This window comes from Momordica charantia (genome assembly GCF_013281855.1).
Source record: "Momordica charantia cultivar OHB3-1 chromosome 2 unlocalized genomic scaffold, Mcharantia_2.0 BLBB01000002.1, whole genome shotgun sequence".
In the NCBI taxonomy this organism is placed as follows: domain Eukaryota; kingdom Viridiplantae; phylum Streptophyta; class Magnoliopsida; order Cucurbitales; family Cucurbitaceae; genus Momordica; species Momordica charantia.
The window spans coordinates 8,522,660-8,547,577 of NW_028275160.1; the positions used below are offsets into that span (position 1 = coordinate 8,522,660).

Sequence of the window (24,918 nt, forward strand, 5' to 3'; positions counted from 1 at the left end):
ATGGACAAGTTACCTAAATTAGCATCTCTGGGCGATAATACCAAGGTTGATATTAACTAGCTTAGAGAGATAGACTCAATTTTCGACCGGTTTAAGTTGTGGGTAGGGATGTTGAAGTTTCGAGCATAGTGAATCAGGTGATTGATGCTACAAATAGACATGTTACATCTATCTTACCCATAGTAGGTATAGGTAGATTAGGACAAACAACCTTGGCGAAGTTGGTCATTAATCACGAGAGGATAAAAGAACATTTTGATCAAACCATATGGGTGTGCGTGTCTCAACCTTTTAATGTCAAGAAGATTTTGGGAGCAATCTTAGAAACTCTGAAGGGTACTTCTAGTAGTTTGGACAATAAAGACGTCTTACTTCGTGAAGTTAAAAAAAAGATGCATGGAAAAACATATTTTCTTGTGCTGGATGATGTTTGGAATGAAGATCCTTCTTTGTTGGGTGAGTTGAAGAATTGTTTGATAAAGATCACTGAAAATTCAGGAAATAGTATCCTTGTGACTACCAAGAGTGCTGAAGTTGCAAAAATCATGAAAACACTTCCTAGTCATGATTTAGTTAAACTCTCTCACCATCAGTGTTGGTCCTTATTTCAAGAAAGTGCAAATGCAAATGGACTACCAATGACTCCAAGTTTGAAAGTTGTTCGAGAAGAGTTAGTCAAGACAATTGGTGGCATACCATTAGTTGCAAGAGTCCTGGGAGGGGCAGAACCATATTTAGGAAACACAGACAATTGGGTGACAAAGTTAAAAAGTTTAGTAAGTAATTCATTGCAAAACAAAAATATTGCTACATCCGCACTAAAATTAAGTGTAGATCGTCTACCAAAACATTCTTTAAAGCAATGTTTTGCCTATTGTTCAAAATTTCCCAAAGATTTTAAGTTTAAGAAAGAACAACTAATTCAAATGTGGATGACACAAGGATTTATTCATCTACCCGAAGAAGGAAGAAGTAACGAAACAATAGAAGATGAAGGAGATAGGCACTTCAAGATCTTGTTGCGTCGTTGCTTATTTCAAGATGTTGTTCAAGATGATAGAGGAAGAATTGTAAGTTGTAAGATGCATGATCTTATACATGATATTGCATGTGATGTTTCAAATGATCATAAATTGCAATATTCTAGCCATTCATTGGATGGGGAAGTTTGGACGGATGAGAATAAAAAAATTGCAAGCAAGTTACACACCATAATTCATTATCAAGATCAGATGATGCCTCCCGTAGTGGACAAGATGTGTCATATAATAGAGAAAGTGATTCATGATAAGATGATGAACTTTGTTTGTTTGCGTGTTTTGAAGATGAATTCTAGGTCAATTTCTGAGTTACCAGATTCTATTGGTGAGTTGAAGCACTTGAGATATCTAGACATTTGAGCTTGTTCAATAACAAAGCTTCCAAAATCTATTGTTTTGCTTTATAATTTGAAACAACTAAATATGGGAGGCTTAATGATTAAAGGTCTTCCGAATAATATAATAGATTTGGTTAATGTAAGACATTTGGAATTTCACCCCTCTTATTTTGTTTCCGAAAAAATGCCTCCACATTTTGGTAAGTTGACTCAGCTGCAAACGTTATCTTATTTTGTGGTAGGGTTTGAGAATGGTTGTAAAATTACAGAACTCGGACTTTTGAAAAACTTGAAAGGTAGTTTGAAGCTTTGTGGTTAGAGAGAGTTGAAAGTAAAGAGGAAGCCAGGACTGCAAAATTGGTGGAAAATGAGAACTTAGAAGAGCTAGAACTTAAATAGACTTGGCATCTTTTAAGAAAAGATAATAAGGACAATCCGAACGATTTGGAAGTATTGGAAGGACTTCAACCACACAAAAATCTACAATCATTGAGAATCGAGTGCTCAGCAAGCAAATCTTTGCCTAACAACATTTTCGTTGAGAATCTGTCCGTAATAATTCTAGGGGGCTGTCTAAATTGTGAAAGGCTTCCAATGCTTGGGCAGTTAACAAACTTAAAGAGGCTTGATGTATATGACTTGCATAGTATTCGAAGTTTAGGAAATGAATTCTATGGAAATGATTGTAATCAAAGGACCTTATTCCCCAAGCTAAAGGCATTCTATGTCTCTGATATGGAGAACTTAGAGCAGTGGGAAGAAGTAACAGTTGCTTCAAATCTCACCACATTTCCTTGCCTTGAAAAGTTGAGCATTCGTACATGTCGCAGGTTAATGAACATTCCAGATGTTTTTGGTTCTCGTGACGAGAATGGGGTCGAGCACCTTCGTCTTCTGAATATTTCATATTGTGATGGAATGACCAAACTTCCAAACGGGCTACAATTTTGTCCTTCCATCGTACGTTTGGAAATAGAAAACTGTTCCAAATTGAGCTTAAGTCTGCAGAGGTTGTCTTATCTAAGAATTGAAGGCTTACACAAATTGCCAGAGGGGATAGCCCATCTCAAGAACTTGCAAGCACTGGCAATTTCTGGATGCATCCAAAATTATGACTTTTGCCCTCTCATGCATCTTCCTTCTCTTACAAAGCTTCATTTGTGTGACGAGCTGAAAAGTGCCACCCATCTTCCTCAACAACTTGAGCACTGCACTACTCTGCAATATCTAGTCATTGAAAAATTTGAGCATATGGAAGCTTTGCCAGAATGGTTGGGAAACCAGCTTACATCGTTGAAAGTATTATGTCTTGACTCTTGCAAGAATCTGAAACAGTTACCTTCCACAGAAGCAATGCTACGCCCCACCAAATTAAGTGCTTTCTATGTTGATGCATGTCCGCGGCTACAACTCGGTGAAGGTGACACGGAGCGGGCCAAACTTTCCCATCTAATTCCAGAAATTCGTGTTTACCTCCATCATATTTGGTTTTTTTGGTTCTTTTTAGGACCACCCTTGAGATAACTGTATGCAAATCTTCACTCTAATTATTTTAATTTTCCATTTGTAAAACAATTCAAGATTTAAGGAAAAGAAACCAAGATTGGTGTTGGCCAGATTATTATTCATTATATTTTATACCAACCCAACTTTTAGTTTTATAAGCAAATCCTCCTAATTGTTTTCTCAACAAAGTTTTTATGGCAGAGAATCATAATGAAACAAAAGCTACCTATAATTTAGAAAAGAACAATTATTTGTTAAATAAAAATGGAAAACATATAATTTAAACAATGGATTTGTTATTAAAAAGTGATACTAAAAACATCTTTATAATAAATATGAATAAAAAATATAATTAGAAATTGAAATATACTAACCATCAAGCTGTTGGAAATATATATTAAGTAGAGCAAATATAATGTGTTTAATATAATACACTACTCACAGCAAATATAATTCCAAAAATGCTTGAAAATTGCTTTAATTTAATACATCATAATTATCGCTACGCGTTATCATAAATGATAATATTATCTATCTTATCGAATAACTCTTTCTCATAATTCATCCTAATTTGTCTCCCACGTCTAATTGCGCAATTGAGTCTTACAATACTCATATCACAAAATATTTTCTCCATAGTAGTTGTTGTAATTGGTAAGATTAATGTCAATGTAAGCCACCGATAAATTAATGGATTAAAGTTATTTTTAGCTGTAATCACCATCTTTAATGCAAGATCACTAATGTATTAGTGTTAAGGATCCCACGTTTGAAAAATAAGGACTTTAGAACAGTTTATAATAGATATAAGTTACTCATTTCATTGCCAAGTGGTGGCGCAATTTAAAATTAGGTTTAAAATTTTCCATCAACTTTTCGTTTTTGAAAAAATTATATATTTGTATAGAAATTTTTGTAATTTGTCGCTGAGTCGAGCTTAATTTATATTTAATAAGTTGCTAAATTTTTTATTTTATGTTTAATAGGCTTAGTGGAGAGTTTGGTAAAGTTTCATGGCTACCTTTGAAATTTCTCTTTTCCCATTAGTCTACAACATGTTCTTCTCTCTTTTGACCCACCCACTGCAAAACTACACCATCTTTATTTTCTCTTTTTTCCCTCAAGCATCTGAACAAAAACATTACAAAATCTAGAATAAAAGGTGGATAAATGCGTTATTTGTTAAACAATTAGGATCATTATATATCTACTTTTTAAAGTAGGTATAATGCATTCTTTTCTTTAATACTATTCCACGTTCTTCAAGGAAAAGCAAAAAAGTTAGTACCTAATTCATTATATCTGCCCTAAATTATTTTCAACGATCATAAAATATTGTTGTTCCTTCTTTTATTTTTCTAAAATAAATTGGAGGCATGAAAGTTCGATCCTCCAAATTCGAGAGAAAAAATAGATATCAATTATTATTGAACTATATTCATATTAACATTATTGTCACGTGTGAAGCTATATTAGCATGTCTGAATTATATTTATAAAACTCTCTTTTTTAATCTTTGACACCTATATTTATTTGTAGATACCTACTTAGGGAATGATTGTACCAACCCAAAAAAAATTACTAAAAAAAGTATTCAATAGTCATCAAGTTGGAATGAGAAATATTAATATTAATTAATTATGCCATGGGTAGAAACGTAATTGCGAGAAAAGTGGAAAGTGGTATGGCAATTTAAATTTATGACTGAACTACCCTCTAAAACTTTAATTCCAAACTTAGTTTCTCACTTCTCTCTCTTAACCACAAAAATATCTTCAAAATTCATAAAAACAAAATTAATGTGAGAATTTGTCTAATTAAATTTGAAAAAATATGGAAAAATATATTTTTTTTTTGAAAAATTTATGGATAAAAATTGGACGATGTAGAATATGAAGAAGCAAATTATCTTTATACAATGGAAGAAGAAAACTTTTAAAATAAAATTAAGTTTGAAAATGGAATTGAAAGGATAGAATAAACTTTCATGCTGATCACCACGTCATTGCGAAATATGTCCTGCCAAATTTTATTAAAAATATTAATAGATATTTGTTCAATGGGTAGTTTTGATAGGTTTGTGAAAAGTGAAAATAATATTGCAACTTTTGAAAAGATGAGTATTTTAAAAGAAAAACAAATTTCAGCGGTATCTTTTCCTAATTTAACATAAGGGAACTCCTATCCAAAAAGGGGTCTGGGGTAGGTTTTGCGCTTACAGGCAACATGTTCGTCAACAACAATAGGAGTGGCGAATACACGGGAGGTTATAGTTATTTTGGAGGAGATGCAAAAATTGCGGTTTTTAGTATCTACCAAATTTGATTAGAGATTGATTCGACTGAAGTGGCAAATTAAAGCTATTTGCAAAGGAAAGAAGACGATCTTACTGAAATAACGCAAGTAGTTAACGAAATATTGAATCTTAAGGATTCGTGCGGCGTCATCTAATTCAATAAGGTGGATAAAGATGGTAACTTTTGTGCCACTATCTATAGCTCACATATAGAGCCTTTGAATTTGAGGAAAGTGAATGTTGGTTGTCGTATATCCTAGTCTTTATGGCTAATCAAGACTTTTATATTTTTTTAATGAAGTATTTTCTTTCTTAAAAAATAAATTTTCACTAATTTTTATGTATTAAATAATATATACTAATTAATTAATTAAATTACCTACTTTTAACATTGATTTAATTGGCTAGAATCCGTTTGAACGAAACTAGATGTGGAATCATATTGAATATTGACAAGACATTCCGTACCTTGTTTACCAAACATTGTGTTTATATTGCAGTTTTTTAATCACCACATTTATAAATCATTTTTTAAATAAATAACGCATATAAATGGTTTGATTGAAAAAAAACCAAGGGTTTTCAATTATTGATGATTACAATTATTTATTTACTAACATATGACAATTATTGATCGATGCTTTATTGGAAAACTGAAGAACTTATTCAAATTTAGAGATAGAAGTGATTAAAAGAAAAGTATTGTCAGCTTAGTTCACTCATATGATATTGTTTAGGTCACTGATTCAATATGATATTACAACTGTAAATTTCGATAGTTTGAAAATAGATATTTTTTTTCTATTTTACCTTCGTAAGGATTTCTTTTCAAATTTACTCTAATTCATTTTTAAAATAGATCACATATTCATGCTTTTAAATAAGTTCTTCGTTTTACCCCTTCATTTGTTCAGAATAAAAATTAAATCAAAGATGTTATGTTTTTTATATTATTTTTTAATTAAAGATATCATGAATTAAGAAAAAAAATAAACTTATTTATTAGGCTTATTAATCTGTTAGTAGATATGTTGTTGTATATACTGTGTAACCTTCTCTTGTATTTGTGGTCTATATAAGACCTTATTACATCAATAATAGATTAATGCACAGTTTAAGTTACTCACCTTCTTTTCAAGTACAACATGAGTTGGGTAACTCACAATCTCTTGATCTTAGTCGGTGATATATGCTAATTACCACTAACTTATATGGGCAAAACTTATTTACTTATTTGAAGTTTACCAAATTAATTTTGGTCGATATTAACTATATATCTATTGATATTAATTATTTAAAACTTACCTTTATTGTTTACTTTTTTATTCATAATATTTTAATTTTATTTTTTCCTTAAAGGAGACAATTTTTGGTTTTGGTGCTTTTCACGCGGCTTCCACCGTGCCAACTACCAAGTCCACGTTTACTTTCAAAGACAACTTTGATTTATAAACCCTATGTATTTTGGATCTTCTTCCCCAAATCCACTGCAATTTTCAGGAAAACTATAATCAGAGCTATGGCTGAGTTGCTATTGACTTTTGCTGTAGAGGGAGTGTTAAGCAAAGTGGTGACAGTTGCAACTGAGCAAATTGGGCTCGCATGGGGCCTGGAGAAGGAGCTAGAGGAGCTCAAGAAATGGCTACTCAACATTGAAGCCTTCTTATGTGATATCAACAAAAGCAAATTTCATCATAATTCAGTGGAGCTGTGGGTGGACAAACTTCAAGATCTTGTTCATGAAGCTGAGAATCCATTGGACGAGCTTGTTTATGAGCATCTTCGGCGAAAGGTGCAAACAGGAAAAAGGAACAAGGTACGTGATTTTGCATCCTCTTCTAATAATCCTTTGGTCTTTCCTGTCAAGATGGCAAATAGAATAAAGAACATTACGAACCAGTTGCAAGAGCATTATGGTAGGGCAGGTCATTTGGGAATTGTTGGCAGTGGATCCACAGGAACAGAGACTGTTATTAGCCAAATTCGAGAGACAGTCTCGGAGTTGGATGACTTTGGAGTCGTGGGGAGGGATGTTGAAGTCTCTAGCATAGTGAAGCAGGTGGTGGATGCTACAAATAGTCATGTTACATCTATCTTACCCATTGTGGGTGTGGGTGGGCTGGGAAAAACAACGTTGGCAAAGTTGGTCTTCAATCACCCAAGGATCAAACAACATTTTGATAAAACTATATGGGTGTGTGTCCGAACCTTTTGATATCAACAAGATTTTGGAAGCAATCTTACAAAACTTAAAAGGTCCTTCAGGCGCCTGCGATAACAGGGAGGTATTGCTTCATGAACTTAAAAAGGAAATGGGTGACAAAAGATATTTTCTTGTGCTTGATGACGTTTGGAATGAAAATTCTTCTTTGTGGGATGAGTTGAAGAATTGTTTAATGAGGATGACCGAAAAATCAGAAAATAGTATTGTTGTTACTACACGCAACGTTGAAGTTGCCAAAATCATAGAAACACTTCCTAGTCATCATTTGAGTAAGCTCTCTATCGATCAGTTTTGGTCCTTATTTCAGGAAAGTGCAAATGCAAATGGACTACCAATGACTTTAAGTTTGGAAATTGTTCGAGAAAGGTTGATTAAAAAAATTGGTGGCACACTATTAGTGGCTAAAGTTTGGGGAAAGACAGTACAATTTCAAGGAAACTATGATGGATGGGTGACGAAAATTGGAGAGTGAAATAAATGAAATGAGAACTCCAACTCAAGAGGAAAAATGTGTTTTAGAAATATTGAAATTAAGTGTGGATCGCCTGCCATCATTTTTATTAAAGCAATGTTTTGCCTATACTGTTCAAATTTTTCCAAAGATTTTGTGTTTGAAAAAGAACAACTAATTCTTACGTGGATAGCACAAGGATTTATTCATCTACAAGAAAGAAGTAGCAACGAAACAATGGAAGACGAAGGAGATAGGCACTTCAAGATTTTGTTGTCTCGTTGCTTATTTCAAGATGTTGTTAAAGATAGCACAGGAAGAATTATAAGATGTAAGATGCATGATCTTTTACATAAAATTGCATGTGATGTCTCAAATGATCTTAAATTACAATATTTTATCAATTCATTGGATGCGGAATATTGGACGAATGAGAATCAAAACATTGCAAGCAAGTTACGCACCATAATTATTTATGATCAAAAGATGATGCCTTACAAGCAAGGGGAGGTGATTCGTGATAAGATGATAAACTTTGTTTGTTTACGTGTTTTGGTGATGAATTTGAAGTCTATCTATGAGTTACCAGATTCAATTGGTAAGTTGAAACACCTGAGATATCTCGACATTTCAAATTGTTCAATAAAAAAGCTTCCAGAATCTATTGGCGTGCTTTATAATTTGCAAACACTAAGGATGACATGGACGCCATCGGTAGATTTTCCAAAGAATTTTGGAAAATTAGTTAGTTTGAGACATTTGGAATTTCTTTTTTCCATTTCTGGATCAACGATACATTTGGAATTGCCAAATAATAGACCTGCATGTCTGAGCAAACTGATTCAACTTCAAACATTGCCACGTTTTCCAGTAGGGTTTGAGAATGGTTGTAAAATTACAGAACTTGGACCTTTGAAAAACCTGAGGGGTCGTTTGGCTCTTCACTATCTAGATCGAGTTGAAAGTAAAGAGGAAGCCAAGACTGCAAAATTGGTGGAAAAGGAGAACTTACACAAGCTAACCTTTTATTGGAGTCCGCTCCATGAAAGGAAACATGAGGATCATAATCACAACGATTTTGAATTGTTGGAAGGACTTCAACCTCCCAAAAGTCTACAAATTTTGACGATTGAGTCCTTTTTAGGCCAATGTTTTCCTAACAATACTTTTGTTGAGAATTTAGTGTCAATACTTCTATCTTCTTGTTCAAATTGTGAAAAGCTTCCAATGCTTGGGCAACTAGCCAACCTAGAGATCCTTGGTATTTCTGGGTTACACAAGATACAAAGTATAGGCAATGAATTCTATGGGATTAATGACTCCAACAAAAAGCCAATATTGTTCCCCAAGTTGAAGAGATTTGAACTCGAAGATTTGAGAAGTCTAGTGAGTGGGAAGAAGTGACAGTCGCATCAAATGTTACCATTTTTCCTCGTCTTGAAGACTTAAAAATTAGATCCTGTGAAGAATTATTGAGCATTCCAAATGTTTTTGGTTCTTGTGATGAGAATGGTGACATGCACCTTAAAACTGTTACTATCAGTGACTGTGGAGTATTAGGCGAACTTCCTGATGGACTAAAATATTGTGATTCCATCCAAGATTTGAGTATATTCCGCTGCTCTTGTTTGGCCGTGATATTGGAAAACAGTGGCATGGTTTATTCTTTAACATTCGTGTTGCCGCAGAAGTTAGCGGACCGCAGCGACTTCGAAATAGGAATTCGTGGAAGCTTCCTTAGGGATGATTATATTCTTGATGAAGAGCAGTTAGATTTGGTTGATGAGTTGGAAATTGCGAGCCTAGAACCATGGATTCGAGAATGTGGTTGCCTCCAAACTTTGCCAGAATGGTTAGTAAATCTCAAGTTTTGCAAACATTGGATCTTACCTATGTCGTCCTTACCTTACCTAGTTGTGGACAAATTTGTGTTGGGATTGGTGGAGTCAAGACGACGTTAGAACGAGCTAGGGATGAGTCGGGATCGAACCGGGACGCGTCGGGGTCGAAGCGGGGATGAAAACAATGGAAAGCGGAAGCTGCAGGCTACACAGGCCGAGAAGGCAGCACCGCGGCACTAGGGGATAGGGCCGCAGCTCTGTCCAGATGGTACGCACAGACGGTTTTTTCCGTCCGTAGCGCTGTCTCGATGTTTATAAAAAGCAGTTTACTGGTTTTAGGGTTTACCAGCCGAAAAAGGGTCATTGTCCAGTCGATTTTGAGCCCTTTTTCAAAGGGTTTCGTAGTTGTTTCAAGGGAGAGGCTCGAGAATTGACAGAGGCACCGGGGCTCATCAAGATCGAGGTAATTAGATCTTCATTCTTGTGAGTTTTTCATTCTTGTTCCTAAGTATTAATTGTATAAAATACTTAGAAGTTAGGTGGCTTTTGTTAGGACTTTTAGGGGATATTTTGGTGAGAGTTTTGTATCCAATCCTTAAACAATTATTAGTCAATCACCCAGAGTGGGAGACTGAACGTAGCCCTTAGCATGAACCAGTATAATTTGTTGTGTCGTTATTCTTGTGCTTTTACAGTTTTCTTTCTATTTGCATATTTTTTTTGTTGTGTTTGAATATTTCTATGGAATGGGAAATTATACAGGACCGTTAATTTCCCAACAATTTGAAGGCATAGATGCCAAAGGAGGCCAGGCTACGCCTCACCAAATAAAGTCTTTTCTACATGTGTTTTTCAATTTATAATCAACCTCTTGTGTTTTTCCCTCCTTGTATAAACTACTCTACTTTTAACTTAAATTCTCCTTTACAAACTTTGTAATATTGTTTCAATAAAAATTATACGTGATCGTGTATTTAGTTCATAATCCTAATATTTTCTTTGATCAATCTTCTATTCTTATTTTCATTTTTTTTTAACAATCATTGTCGTTCTTTTGTGAGGTGTAGGGATCAAGTTTGAAACTTTTTGCTACCTCTAGGAGGAAATAGAGATGTTTGTAAATCAACTAAGAGTTCGTAATTTGGTAACGTTCGTGTTTCTTGTTTCTCTTTCTTCATTTTTAATAAAGAAAAATGAGTTGCATGACCTCAACATCCATGAGTTCAATTATGATTAAAACAATCCTTTTATTTATGTTTTGAAACAAATTAGAAATGTGAATAAGAAAGAACAAGTTTGTTCTTGTTTCCAAAATTTTTATACAATTTTTAGAATATTCCCAAAAAATGAGAAACAAGAAACATAGTTAGTTGCAAAATACTTAGATTTTTTAAGAAAATTAGAAACGAGAAACAAAAAACAGGAACATTACCAAACAGATCACTCGAAACTAGGTTCTACATTTTTGTTTTCCATATTAAAACCATTCTTCTAATTAGTTGAAGAACGATCCTTTGAGTCTAATATAACAACAATACTGCGTGCATTACGAATATTGATTATTACTTGTTACTGGACGACTAACCAATTCCTTAAAATAAAAAATATCCTCGTTTAATTCTAGTCATTGAATAAATAAACTTGGATGAATAACTAATTGATTTCCTTTCTTTCAGTTATTCCTTTCTCCTTTCCTAGTCTATTAATAACAAAACGGACTTTTCCAATGTAAAGCCTTAAATAATTTCTCTTTAGTATGAAAATAAGAATATTACAAATAATAAAATTTTATACCGTTGTTAGAAAAATGTAAATAGAATGGTACGAAATTTAGCTTTTGAAACTCATGGCTGGTAAATGAAATTTATATTTGTAAGTAAGAAGAGAAAGAAGATGAGGATTAGCGAAAGCCTAAAAAAGAAGATGAAAATAGTCAACCGAGCTCAATTAGTTGAGGCATAACTTGATGTTACTTGAGTAAAGAAAGTTCAACTTTTTTTTCCTAAACAAATCTTGTATATTTAAGGTTAAATTATAAATTTACTTCTTATAGATTTGACATAATTTTAATTCGTTCTACTATAATGGTAAAAGTTTCAATTTAGTTTCTATGATTTCAATTTCATCTAAATAATTTTCAAAATTTTTAATTTAATATCTTTATCATTTGGTTAAACTAATTAACAAATTTAGTCCTAGCATTGATGACGATGAAGAGATTTTCCCTACCAATAGAGTTAAATAGATCATTAAATTCTCGCAGCTTTGTACACTTACAAAATTTGGAAATTTCAGAATCACATAAAATTTTAATGAATATATATTCTATTTCATGTCATTAGCTCTTTTTTTTTAACTAAAACATATACAACATAATATAGGGAAAGCTACAAGAGAAAAGTCATTCGTATAATTAACTATTTTTAATAATTTTATATTATTGAGGGAGAAAGTCGAGCAGGCAACATGTTAGATTCGATGGGTAACAATTGGTTGTAGGAATGACCACAAACTGTATAGGGCGTATGATCGACGGAGGACACGGCCTGGACACCTGCGGTACAAGAGGCGTGATGCATCCTGCAGGCGACAATCTACGGGACAAAGTGGCAGGTACCACTACCACGACCTTGGAATGTCCCCTAACCGTCCATCGAAATCTAGTACGACACTGCATTGTGTTGTGCCATGTACGGAATGTCCTCCTGATCGACCACGAGCACCTATAAAGGAAAGAACCGCCACGATCACAAGATAAGTGAAAAATCCATCACAAAACGTTTAAGATGCTCTCTGCTTTCCTCCTTCACCAACTACTAACTTGACTGTTGGAGAACGAGAATTGTTGTTGTAGGCTCGTCTGTCCATCAGCCACTTGTTCTGATCAAAGATATGTGGACCGCTCCGAATTTCAACATCAACGTATATATTATATTTCTTTTACCTCCATCTTTCACATGTGGATAATACAACCACTCCCTATTTTATTTTCTTTCTTTCTACAACATCAAATTGTGGTAGGGTTTTTGTTTTGTTTTTATCTATTGTTATTATATATTACTTATAATTAGAACCTCACGTATCGATTATAAATTACCTCAGGTATGCATACACTTTTCTATTAATATATATATAATTATTTTTTCCTATCTCAATATTTTATATTTTTTCATTTATATTATATAACCAAAATTTTATTCCTTTTTAAATAGGATGATTAAGTATGTTTAATTATAACCTAAATAAGCAATAATTAGACTCATTTACAAATTCAAATAATTTGGCTTCTATTACAAGTTTATAACAGGTCACAAATTCAAACAATTTTTTACCGGCGTACCAGAAGACTGGTTTATGAAGAGCAGCAGCGGGGTGGCCTCGATTGGGTGGTCCGAAATTGGGAGGGAAAAGTTCCCTCAATATATGTGACACGCTTGACTAATAGTTTCGTAACACCAAGTAATTAGAAGTCATGGCTATACAAAATCAAGATGGTGTGCACATTTACCTTGAAGCCCCTTGATTGAAGAAGATTTGACAGTTTGGGACCCTGTGTTTTGGGGATTTCTCTTCGTGGCTTCTTTTTGTTACCAAATTCTCGTTCGAAGATTACTTCTGATATTTCTGGATAAATATTACTTATACTTTTAATACAACAAGTGAGGATGAGTTTCAAATTCACAACCTTTTGGTCGGGATAGGAAATAACAAAAGTTCGACATTACATCGGTCTCTCTATTAATTTCTCCTTTGAAATTCTTCTTTACAATACGTGAGAGTAAGAATTCAAACTCACGACCTTTTGATCAAAGACACATATCGTAGTCAATTGAGCTATGCTCACGTTTGTCTTCCCTTCCATATACTATTTAATTGCATGATGTTTTATTTCAATTTTTTTTAACCTGGCTATCATTATTTGATTTGATTGACATATTTTATTACTATAATAGGTTCCAACTAATTAAAATACTTATCACCAATTAAAAAGTCGATCACCTTGCATGTTGTTGTATTCATAGAAGAAAAATAATTATAATATATCAAGTTAACAATTAAGTAATTATAATGTCAACGATAAAGAGGGGTGAAAATCAAAATCAAAAGTTAAAAAACCTAATAAAAAGTTTTTAGAGTTAAAAAAAAGATAAAAATGAAATATCTAACAATGTTCTCCTTTTAAGGCCCAAGTCCTAACTCCTAACCAGACCTGTCTTAAACCCTTCTTCGTAAAACCTCCTTAAAACCCTATCCGAGCCGAGCTCTAGGTTTCAGCTTGGGGGTTTGATTTGCCTCGAATTTTTCTCTGTTCTTTTCAGGAAAATGGCGAAGACGGCATATTCCATGGGTTTAATTTCCGCCATTGCAGCCTCTGCATCTTCACCGCAGAATCACTCTGCCTATGCTGATGGCCCCTTCAATTTCTCTCCCTTTTCCGCTTCTCCTGCCGCCAATGTTCCTCAGCCTTCTCCTGCTGGACAATCTGCGCCACCGGGTTCTTCGACGCCTGCTAATCCTGAGCCGTCGCCACCCAAGGTTCGTAATGACAATCCAAGGACGTCGTCTTCTGGGTTTGATCCGGAGGCGCTGGAGCGTGGCGCCAAGGCTCTGAGAGAGATCACTAGCTCTTCGCATGCCAAGAAGGTTTCAAATTTTGAAGCTTTATAGCTTAATTTACAGTAGTACTGTTTTGTCTTGGTTTTCTTGGGTTTTAATGCGTTTTGGGCAGGATTATATTGTTCTCATATCTGTAAGGTAGTTACTGGTGTATATCTTGTGTTTTTAGTTGCTTGTAAGAATTTTTAGATGTTATTTTTTATACTAGGCACTCGCTTGTATTATGGAGATGGAACAGTGGGGACTCTGGAAAGGGGAAAAACTGCAAACTGTTTTTTTTTCCAACATCTCCTGAAGTTGGAAATCCGATAAGACACTGCAAGATATAGGCTTACAGCTTACGAGCTCTTAACTTATTGCTGGCGCTGATACTGATTATTTCTTTATTTTGCTTTCAAGAAGAAGGCATTGATTTGGGAATTAAAGAATTGCGGTTTTCTTGGCATTCTTCCAGGATGACTATATTTCAAACATTTTCAGTTCTCCAGTTTTTCTTCTCCTTCTTTCACCCCCGCATTCCATTGTAATTTTACTGCTTCTTATCATCTTATCATTTGAATATATAACTTTTTTTGGACGTTGCTGAAGTGTAATTTCAGTCATAATATGAAGAAACTAGCATGGAAATGGTGCTATGTTGATTTGTTCGGTTTTCCTTGAAAATCTTGTATTATGCTCTATGCTGACTTAATGTGGGGGTAGGCTTTTGAAGTTATGAAGAAGCAAGAAGAGACAAGACAAGTAGAGTTGCAGGCAAAAGCTGCTGAGTTTAAAGCAATGCAAGCTCAAGCTGAAACAGTATGTTGAATTTATTTTCTGTTCTTTCATAGAAACTTTTCTGAAGCTAATAGTCCGGCACTGGAACAATTATTTAAAAAGCTAAAGATACAGAGAGTTAGTTTATTTTTTCTTTTATAAAAATTAAACTCTATCATTTGTGTTGTAATATGACTTTTTCATTGCATTTATTATTTGAATTTACATCAAAATGTGAGGGAACCTTGGAACTGGTTCTCAATTATATATCTTTGAATTTCTAAGCTTATATCAGGATAAAACTTGTTTCTGTCTCAGACGAGAAGGCTCAATAGTTTGGTTGGACATTTTTGAGGAAAAAGGCACTCTTCTGTGTGTTAATCGAGTTCCTTATTTGTTTGCTGCATAGAATATGTACTTATTAAATTCTTGACAGATGTTTATATATTTGTTAATAGATATTTCTTTTTTATCAAATTTGAAACATGTGACAGAAATTAAGGATGGAAGAAGTGATGGTCTAGGATTTTAGTTTTGCTGATCTTAAGTTCTCAACTTGTTTATTCTTAGGAATAATACTTCAACTGATTATTTTTCTGACATAGGACTTATTTGTTTTGCTTATCTGCATTGTAGGAAAGGCAAAGGGTTGTATATGATGAACAGAAGAAATTAGCTCAGCATCAAGCACAGACTAAATCCCAAATGGCAAGGTATGAGGATGAATTGGCAAGGAAGAGGATGCAGGTAGGTGCTTGCTAACTTCTTATTTGTGGGTAGTTGTATAAATGTATTCAGTATGCAGGATTTTTGACGTGTATGTTTACAGGCAGAAAATGAGTACCATAGAGCAAGGAATCAAGAGCTTGTAAAACTACAAGAAGAATCATCAATCAGGCAAGAGCAAGCTCGTCGAGCCACAGAAGAACAAATTCAAGCCCAAAGACGGCAAACAGAGAGGGAGAAGGCTGAGATTGAGCGTGAGACCATCAGAGTTAGGGCTATGGCAGAAGCGGAAGGAAGGGCCCATGAGGCAAAGCTTGCTGAAGAGGTAAACAGACGAATGCTAGTTGATCGTGCAAATGCAGAGAGAGAAAAATGGATTGCTGCCATTAATACTACTTTTGATCATATTGGAGGTATTAATAACAATATTCAATTTAGATCAATAATGTATGTATCAAGTATTTAATGCAAAAAAAATATTTGGTCTGTATTCTCCCTGATATTATTATTTAACTATTTTGTGACAGACATGCTTTTTTACCTTATAAATTAAAATCATATGTACATTCTTTTAGACGATACTCTTGATCCATTTGTGTTCATTTCACTGTTCTCGTTCAATCCACCTCACCTGTTAATGGGATGCTTAAATCAGTGCTCAATCTCAACACACATTCACATCCCACAGAATTGAGGCCATGTCAGAAACAGAACTTTATCAGACTAATTAATTTTCTAGATGAATTAGTATCTTGAATAACCATCCCATCCAAATGGTTATCAATTCATCTTTTTCGAAGGAGCAGATAGATGATTATCTTGATACATCATAAAGGGATGGGTGATCTTTCTTGCCAATTTAACGTTCTTGGAATATGATTTAATACTACGAGAAATCTCCTTCACATTAACCGTGGCTTGGGACTCTTATGCGGCCCAGTTGATGGATATTTATCTTAAACTTTTTGTTTTGGAACAGGCTAGTGACTTTATGAAATTCCCGGAAAAAGTGGTTCCATATTCATAAGTTGTGCCAAGTTACATTATATATTAACCCTCAACATTGATATGGGTGTTGCTATTACATATAATTGGTCTGATTTTCACATTATCCACACTTGCAGGAGGTTTAAAGGCCATTTTGACAGATCAAAATAAATTGGTAGTTGCTGTTGGTGGAATTACTGCTCTAGCTGCTGGGATTTACACGACAAGGTATGGTATTAATGCTAAAAGGTTTTGTTTATTTCTGTAGAAAATGTTCCCTGGAATAACTTGAAAGTCTCTTGCCTTGTGAGTCTTGACCCGAATAGTTTATTTAATTTTCTTACTACTTTATTTGCTGCATTTTGTTTTTCCATTTTTTAAGTGTTTATTGCCCATTTTGGGATAAAGACTTTTAATTTTTTTGTATTTATATTTTTCGATTTGAATCATTTGAAAGTACCTGGAGTTTGGATTTTTCTGTTTGGAGGTCTACTTTCTTTTGTATCCTTTCCTAATAAGAGGGAAGGTTCTTTGACAGATTCAGAATTTTGCTACTCTTTGGGGCATCTACGGCAGAAATTTTTTTTGGGGATAGGTTTTTGCTGAAGAGGGAGGTGCGGAGTTTTATTTACTACAATGCCTCGCTCTGTGCTTCCACCACTCTGACTTTAGGGCCAGTATTCTTTTGATTTTAGATAATGGGGGAGATACTTGTTATGGGATTACATGTTTTGGCCTTTATATAGAACTCTAGCCTCTTTCTTTGGGTTTTCTTGATGTCCTTTTCCTCTTGGTGCCTTGAAACCTCTTGTGTTCTTTCAATTTATTCAATTAATATTTTGTTTCTCTTCATTAATAAGTGAAAATAAAATAAAATCATTCAAGAATAAACTATATAATCTTCCCAGTCCCCAGAAGATGAGCAGATGGTTTTTACAGTTTCAGAATTCATTTGTCACTAAACAACTTCATGGAATATTTTGTAGAAGCTGACTTTTCGTTCATGAGGTTTCTTTTATGCTATTAGGAAGAATTGTTGTTTCAATTTTCATTGTGTTTTTTTTGTTACTTTTCTATGGTTATTGTGAAATGTTCGTGGTTAGGACAGGTTGCTTCACTATCTGGTATTCTACCCAAATGTGTAAATAAGTTTATTTCCTGCTGCTTGACTGACACTAGTGAGGCAGTCATCATGAACCGTATCCTGGCATATTTTATGCAGCTTTTATCATTTTATTTTCTTATTTTGTGCTCCTAAATTCTACCTGTGCATCATTTTAATCTGGTTAGTTCTATACCATTTGCATTCTGGACGGTCGTTCAAGTTTCATGAAATTTATGGTACTCAGCGTATCATTTTTTTGATCCCCGTTTGCTGACTGCAGAGCTTATGGCTTCCTCTTTTCCTTACTGTAGAGAAGGTGCGAAGGTGATTTGGAGCTATGTGGATAGAATATTAGGTCAGCCGTCACTGATTAGAGAGTCTTCTCGTGGGAAATACCCTTGGTCGGGATTGTTCTCACGAGCCATGAGCACTGTATCACGTGGTTCGGATAAGGGGTCTTCCTCAAAAAGTGGAAACGGGTTTGGAGATGTGATTTTACACCCTTCACTCCAGAAGCGGATAGAACAACTTGCGAATGCTACTGCAAATACGAAGTCTCATCAGGCCCCATTTCGGAATATGCTTTTCTATGGCCCTCCTGGAACAGGAAAGACAATGGCTGCAAGGGAGCTAGCTCGAAAATCTGTAAGAGTTCTTCTACATCTCTTGCTAAATTGTTGACAGCTTTAAAGTTCAGATTCAACATCAAATGTTAATATTTCTAAGCACGATCAAGAATGTTCATTCTGTTTGCTCTTGACAGAACTTCAAGCTCATGGTAGTATTATATCAAATGGATTTTTGGCTTTTAAAATGGACCTTTATGTGGTGAAGATTTTCACATTTTATTCCTAAAACTCTAGGAATCAGTTGATGTAGCCAAAGAATCCACTGTTTTGGCTATAACAAGAATTTTTGGAATTCCTTGGAGATTTTTGATCGTTCAGAGTGTTCTGCCTTAGAGGGAAGTGATTCTGGGTTGCAGACGAGTTGCAGCCTACCAACTCCAAAATGACATTTTCTTTTGATTCAATAGACAACTTGGATCTGGTTTTTATGTCCTTTCTAGTAGTAGTATACATACATTTCAGATTAACATGTGCAATTTCCTTATTCTTGTCAAGCATGGGAATTCTTGACTTTGAACTTTGTTGTCAGGCACTTGAACTTCTGTTGGTAAAGTTGATGATTTTCAGGCTAGTTAAATAACCAATTTTAGCAATCAATCTTTTGCTGATGTGATGAGAATTCCGACATTTTATTTTCTTATTTACTGTGAAATATCTACCATCACTGATTTTTTTCCTATGCTCGTAGGGACTGGATTATGCATTGATGACTGGAGGAGATGTTGCTCCTCTGGGATCACAAGCTGTTACTAAGATACATCAGTTATTTGATTGGGCTAAGAAGTCACGGAAGGGTTTACTGCTTTTCATTGATGAAGCAGATGCATTTTTATGCGAGTAAGTCAAACTTGCTTAGTACAAATAAATATCCATTTTTCTTTATTCACTTATTTTTCTATTTCGTTAATCATGTTTGTAATGAGCCATAAATTATCAATTGTAAGGCTTCAATCTTATGCTATACATATATTGTTTCTCAAATCGTAGATCTTATGATCTCACAGAAATTAGTATTATTGAGAACTTTTCCTTTGCAAGTTTTCTGATTGAGGTGATGAAAATGCAATCACTATCACTGTAATTGAATATTGTCTCAATTTGCAGGCGAAATAAAACATATATGAGTGAAGCCCAAAGAAGTGCACTCAATGCTCTTCTTTTTCGCACGGGTGACCAGTCAAAGGATATTGTTCTTGCTCTTGCTACGAATCGGCCTGGTGATCTTGATTCAGCTGTCGGGGATCGTATTGACGAAGTCCTCGAATTCCCTTTGCCCGGGGAAGATGAACGCTTCAAGCTGTTAAAGCTCTATCTGGAAAAATATATAGCAAATGCCGGAGCAAGGAAGTCTGGTTTGTTCCAAAACGTTTTTAAAGGACAACAAAAGAAGATAGAGATCAAAGGGTTGACGGATGATATTGTTCGGGAAGCCGCTGCAAAAACTGAAGGATTTTCTGGGAGAGAAATAGCAAAGTTGATGGCGAGTGTACAAGCGGCTGTTTATGGCAGCGAGACGTGCGTGCTTGATCCGAGCCTATTTCGCGAGGTGGTAGATTACAAGGTTGCAGAACATCAACAGAGAAGGAAACTTGCTGCCTCGGAAGGAGGCGGTGTGCAAAATTGAAGGTACTTATAACGATATTATACAGGCTTAATACTTTCAGATGAGGAAAATTGACTTAATTGTGTCAAGTCCGTTACTTTAGAGGCTGCCCATTCATTGATGAGGGAAATTTTGTATTTCTCTGATGTGAGTTTCCATTAGATTTGAGTGGTATTGGTACCACTTAAAATATCATTTGTTAATTGAAGTTTTGGAGGTCATGTAGAAGATCCATAAGAGCTTCTAACAAGTTAAATGAAATAATGAATGCGTAGGATATGTTCATGCTGTGTGCAAATTAACTGTTCTTAACTCAAAGGATTAAACTCGAGATTGCGTAGAGCTTCCACTGATGGGTCGAATAAGTTTTCATTCTCAGTAATGCTAATGTCTAAAGACTCCCATACTTTTCTTGGTTGGGTCAATTCAATTGTCATTTTTTAGAAGTATTTCATTTATAATGGATAAGGAGTGTAGTTCGATTTTGTCTCTTATCTATCGCTAAAAATATTTGAAGAACATGCAAAAGGGAGACTAAGAGACGAATACCATAAATTTATGAATGTGCTACCATCTGTTCCACAGATTTACCAAAAATATAGGGCAGGTAAAAGAAAGTGGACAAGTAAACAAACGTATCCTCTCTTAAAAGAAAACATAAAATTTTGTTCACAAAATATGTCATTCTATCATAGGTCATATGTCTATCATGTCTTTAACTAAATTTTGTCAACATTTGTTTAATAAGCATATTACATGAAAATGATTCTAACAAAGATACCAAAATTTAAGAACTTAATTAATTTTTTAAAAATTCAAAGTTTAAATAGATAACTATCAAAATTTAGGATCAAGTTTATAATTTATTTGTCTTTTTTTTTTTGTCATACAAAATGATTCTAGTTGAAGGTTCATGGAAGTGGATATGAGATAAAGTCGAATTGGTGTCGACCATTAATAACGTTTAAAATCTTTCTCAATCAATTGAATAAAGAGTGCTAGTTGTGGAATTTGTTTGAGATAAAGTGATGATTACGTCGTACGATTTAAATAAAACATGAATTATTTTTATATATTTAATAAAAATATCATAATTACATAAACAATCTCTCTTAGACTAGGGGTCTCGTTAGCTCAAACTTCAAACTATTACAATTGTATCTCTAGAGTTAGATAATTATTATAATAAAATCCGTAAAAATAACTATTATAATTGTATCTCTAAATTTGGAAAAATAATTACCCGAAAATGAAACCGAAAAACAGAAGATTGAACAAGAATAAAGATAGATAAATGGGTGAATGTAGAGAAGAGACGAGAGAGGGGTAGTTATATATAAATTTCATTAATGACTTTCATTATATTTAGTTAGCTTATTGCTGTTGTTTTAGTTTTCTTAAAAGTTTTATGACTTCAATACATGATTTTTTTTATCGGTGAAAAAAGACATGGTAGTAGGCCAATGGAAGACTTCAAAGTTTGGAGAGTGCAAAATAAACCCTTGGCTAGAGCGCTTAGGCGCTGAATAAAAAATGAATATCTACAACGAAAATAGTGAAAATTTTCCCCAATACAGCAACGCAACAGGTAGATTATATTTATGAAATGGCTAAGAAAGGAAAAGGTACTCATTTCAAGCTTGCATCTTCAAGATATCAAAAACCTTTTATTGGTAATCAAGTCAACAAGATAAGTCATTAAACAAATGCATTCCAACAATGAAACAAATTTGGCAAAGACAATGGAACCCTGTTAAAGTGTGAGTGAATGGAGTTCTCAAATTCCTATTTATGCAGGCAGGAGTACAACCATTACAGCCATTGCATTACAGAAGTCAAATTTTGAAAAGGTAGGATATCGTCTTTCCAAGTTTAGGGTTTCTGGGTCGAACGATGACTTACAGATTTTCTAGTGGTGATGATCCTGAGTATAGCGCAGGCCACAGTACTTGCACACGGCGGGCTCCTCCCGGTCCAGGCATATGAACTCGATTGGATGCCCAAGGGCAGGATTGCTGTCTACAGCCAGTAACAGTTTGAATCCAAATAAGTAATAGAAAGTGATTTGCTTTGAAAATATGCACACATGAATACATGTACAGACTTACCTCCCTCACAAGCAATGATACGGCCTTCGACCTTGATTGGTGGAACCTCATTGATCAACTCCATGGGAGATTTCTTACTTGTATCCTAGAGATGGAAATAAAATAAAGTTTTCATATATCCTAGTGCATCATATAGGATCATAAAGAGTAGAATTTAGTACCAGAAACTGGTAGAATACTTCTTAAACAGAAACAAGTATCAATCTAAAACAAAAGCCGGTGGTACAGGAAGAGCACACATGTTATTCAAACATGTTATAACTACCATGTCTCCACAATCAGTAGAACTTGATTGACCCTCAATAATGGTATAGAAAGTATTTTGAAGTCATGCCTAAGAAAAATCAAGATCCAAACGTGTCAAGCAATGTATCGATTATCAAAAGAGAGCTGTAATCAAAACTAGAAATGTGGGAAAAGACACGAAGCTTAAAAAGGAATTTTCCAGCTTAAAACATAGTCATCCATTAACAACTATCATTGTTAATAATATAGTGAAAGAGAACCGATACATACGATTAACCCCAGTATAAAAATGAAGGGTTGCCAATTGGCAACACTCTGCACCCAAAATTAACTTTATTCGTAACATCTAATAAGTTTACTTCACCAGTGCTTGAAATTCCTAATATTTCAGAGTTGCTCTTAAAGTCATGGAATTGAGCTTATAGACAGTAAAAATTTTGACTGGTGTTTTTTTTATTTGAGAAACCAACATTCACTAAGAAGAATGAAAAGACACAGATAAGTTGGCTGAAAAGGCCAAACCAAAAGCGGGGAGTTACAGAAATTTACAACACAAAAACTCCAACTTTTGGTAATAAAAAAAATTACAATTACAAAATAAAATATGCTAAATCCTTAAATATCATCCCACCAGCTATCTCACCCCACTAACGTTCTTCTGTTCTTCAACTCCTCTCTAGTCAGATCTTTCATTTTTTCTCAGTGGAATTAAGGTTTTCCATCAAAAACTTCCTCTCAATACAGATAAACAGACAGAGGCAAAGAAGCCAGCCTGCCAAAGAAAGCTTTTCCCACACAAAAAGAAAATCCTGTGTTTATCCACTGTGTCGTGAATGCTCAACCCCAAACAAACAATCCAAAACTCTACCACAAATGACCAAAACTCCAGGAGAGAGAGAACATAACCACAAAACACAATTTAGATCATCTGCCCCTGCACCTACACAAGACACCAATTCGAGCTCAAGAGGAGGCACTCTGCAAATGATTGGGAGCAAGATATGTATAAAAATGTCACTTCACAATAAATATGTGGGATAGATCTCTAAACTCTTTTGGTGTAAGCTTGGCTCAATGCATGGATTATTGTTCCATGATGGAGAGAAAGTAGTTCCACCTACATTGGTGGTAAATGGACAGTTTTGGGGCAAGCAGCTTCTTTATATGTTTGGTTGGAAAGAGATAGGAGGGTTTTCAAAACGGTTAAAGTATTTTTGGAAGGAGGTGTGAGGATTGACCTATTTTAATCCCTCTGTGCTTTTTTTCTTCCCTTTATCTGAATACAAAAGAAAATCTTAAATGATTCGAATAACAGGCTTGTGAAGTTCAATTAGGGGTTGAGCAGGTGACTACAAAGAGAGATATATAGAGAAACAGCTAAAGCTGAGGAACGGTTGTGAAAGATTATGTAAAAATATTCTACCGTATGTTCTCTGATAATCTTCAATTACATATAAAACCCACAGAACTTGGAGAAATTAAGATGTAGTCCAAACCCGGGAGGGAAGAGGGGAGGCAGACTTGTGAAAAATTACTATTTTATTTTGCCAAAAATGAAAAATACTACTTAACTAACGAGAAGAAAATTAGAACTGGATGAGAAACAAAAAATTTTACTAATTTAGATAAATTGTTTCGACGAAATACAAGCACCAAAAAGTTTAGCTTCCATCAATGCCTCCGAAGAACAAGTTCTTTTTCAACAGATCATCAATCGATTCAAGAAAAAAAAAAAAACAAAAACAAACGGCCACATTAACTGGGAGCCTTGGAGCCCAAGCCCTAAATCTATGTTTTAACAGTTCTCTAGTAAAGTTCGTAAGAAACAGAGACATTACCCAATTATAAGAGACAATACACAATCTGCAGACACATACTCAAACACCAGATATAACCAGTACATAGGGGATTGATTTGCGAGAAATTAATCGATACCTGCATCCATTTGGCGGTGTGCTGGCCGATTTGGTTGCTCACAAGACTCAGATTTCTAGCCGAAGATGGAAATTTGGAGGAAGATTCGATAATCGTTTTGAACAGAGTCGACGCCATTGATCCACCGATCAAACGCACTGCCGGAGACAGACGAAGAGGAAGAGGGAGCGCGAAGGAGAGCTGCGGTCAGAGCGAGCCAAAGCCTAAATTATGAAAAATGGATTTTGCCTCAAAAATTAAAAATAATTATAAGATTACATTTCAAAAGATCAATTAGTATTTTCCCTTTTTTTGTTTTTGGAAATAGATCAATTAGTATTTTAATTTAGGTTATTTGTTCCAAAATCCAATAGGGAAAAAAAATAAAAAAATTGATTCGATCAACTCATATCATAATTCAACAGCTAATAAAGTACTAATTAGTTATTACCATCTAAAAAATCGATAATTTAACTTCCACTCTGGATTTGTATTAATTTTACCACTAAGTTAACTTTATAATGATTAAAT

The 24,918-nt window shown here is 34.4% G+C and overlaps 3 protein-coding genes and 1 pseudogene across 4 annotated transcripts; 3 read left to right on the forward strand and 1 right to left on the reverse strand.

The window, feature by feature from the left end:
• Positions 1-2,985, forward strand: LOC111017186 (putative disease resistance protein RGA3; annotated as a pseudogene).
• A 3,602-nt stretch (positions 2,986-6,587) lies between these two features.
• LOC111017185 (disease resistance protein RGA2-like) lies at positions 6,588-10,408 on the forward strand. The gene is given in 5 exon segments (XM_088121276.1): positions 6,588-7,373; positions 7,375-7,859; positions 7,861-7,979; positions 7,982-9,256; positions 9,259-10,408. Coding segments are annotated over 5 exon segments (3,111 nt in total). The 5' UTR covers positions 6,588-6,699; the 3' UTR covers positions 9,817-10,408.
• Positions 10,409-13,897: 3,489 nt separating this feature from the next.
• LOC111017230 (uncharacterized) lies at positions 13,898-20,417 on the forward strand. 2 transcript variants are annotated; one of them, XM_022292924.2, is made up of 8 exons: positions 13,898-14,340; positions 15,016-15,111; positions 15,706-15,816; positions 15,899-16,208; positions 16,920-17,010; positions 18,199-18,532; positions 19,205-19,353; positions 19,621-20,417. In XM_022292924.2, exons 1-8 carry the CDS (start codon positions 14,020-14,022, stop codon positions 20,138-20,140), a joined length of 1,932 nt encoding a protein of 643 aa, XP_022148616.2. In that variant the 5' UTR covers positions 13,898-14,019; the 3' UTR covers positions 20,141-20,417. The 2 variants fall into 2 exon arrangements, with proteins under 2 accessions (XP_022148616.2, XP_087977285.1); XM_088121159.1 differs by lacking the exon at positions 13,898-14,340 and adding an exon at positions 14,622-14,836.
• A 1,342-nt stretch (positions 20,418-21,759) lies between these two features.
• Positions 21,760-24,640, reverse strand: LOC111017141 (NADH-ubiquinone oxidoreductase-like protein). Its single transcript, XM_022292821.2, has 3 exons — positions 24,409-24,640; positions 22,228-22,312; positions 21,760-22,138 (listed from the first exon to the last, which is right to left on the reverse strand). The coding sequence occupies exons 1-3, from the start codon at positions 24,523-24,525 to the stop codon at positions 22,029-22,031; spliced, it is 312 nt and encodes a 103-aa protein (XP_022148513.1). The 5' UTR covers positions 24,526-24,640; the 3' UTR covers positions 21,760-22,028.
• Between the last annotated feature and the right edge of the window lie 278 nt (positions 24,641-24,918).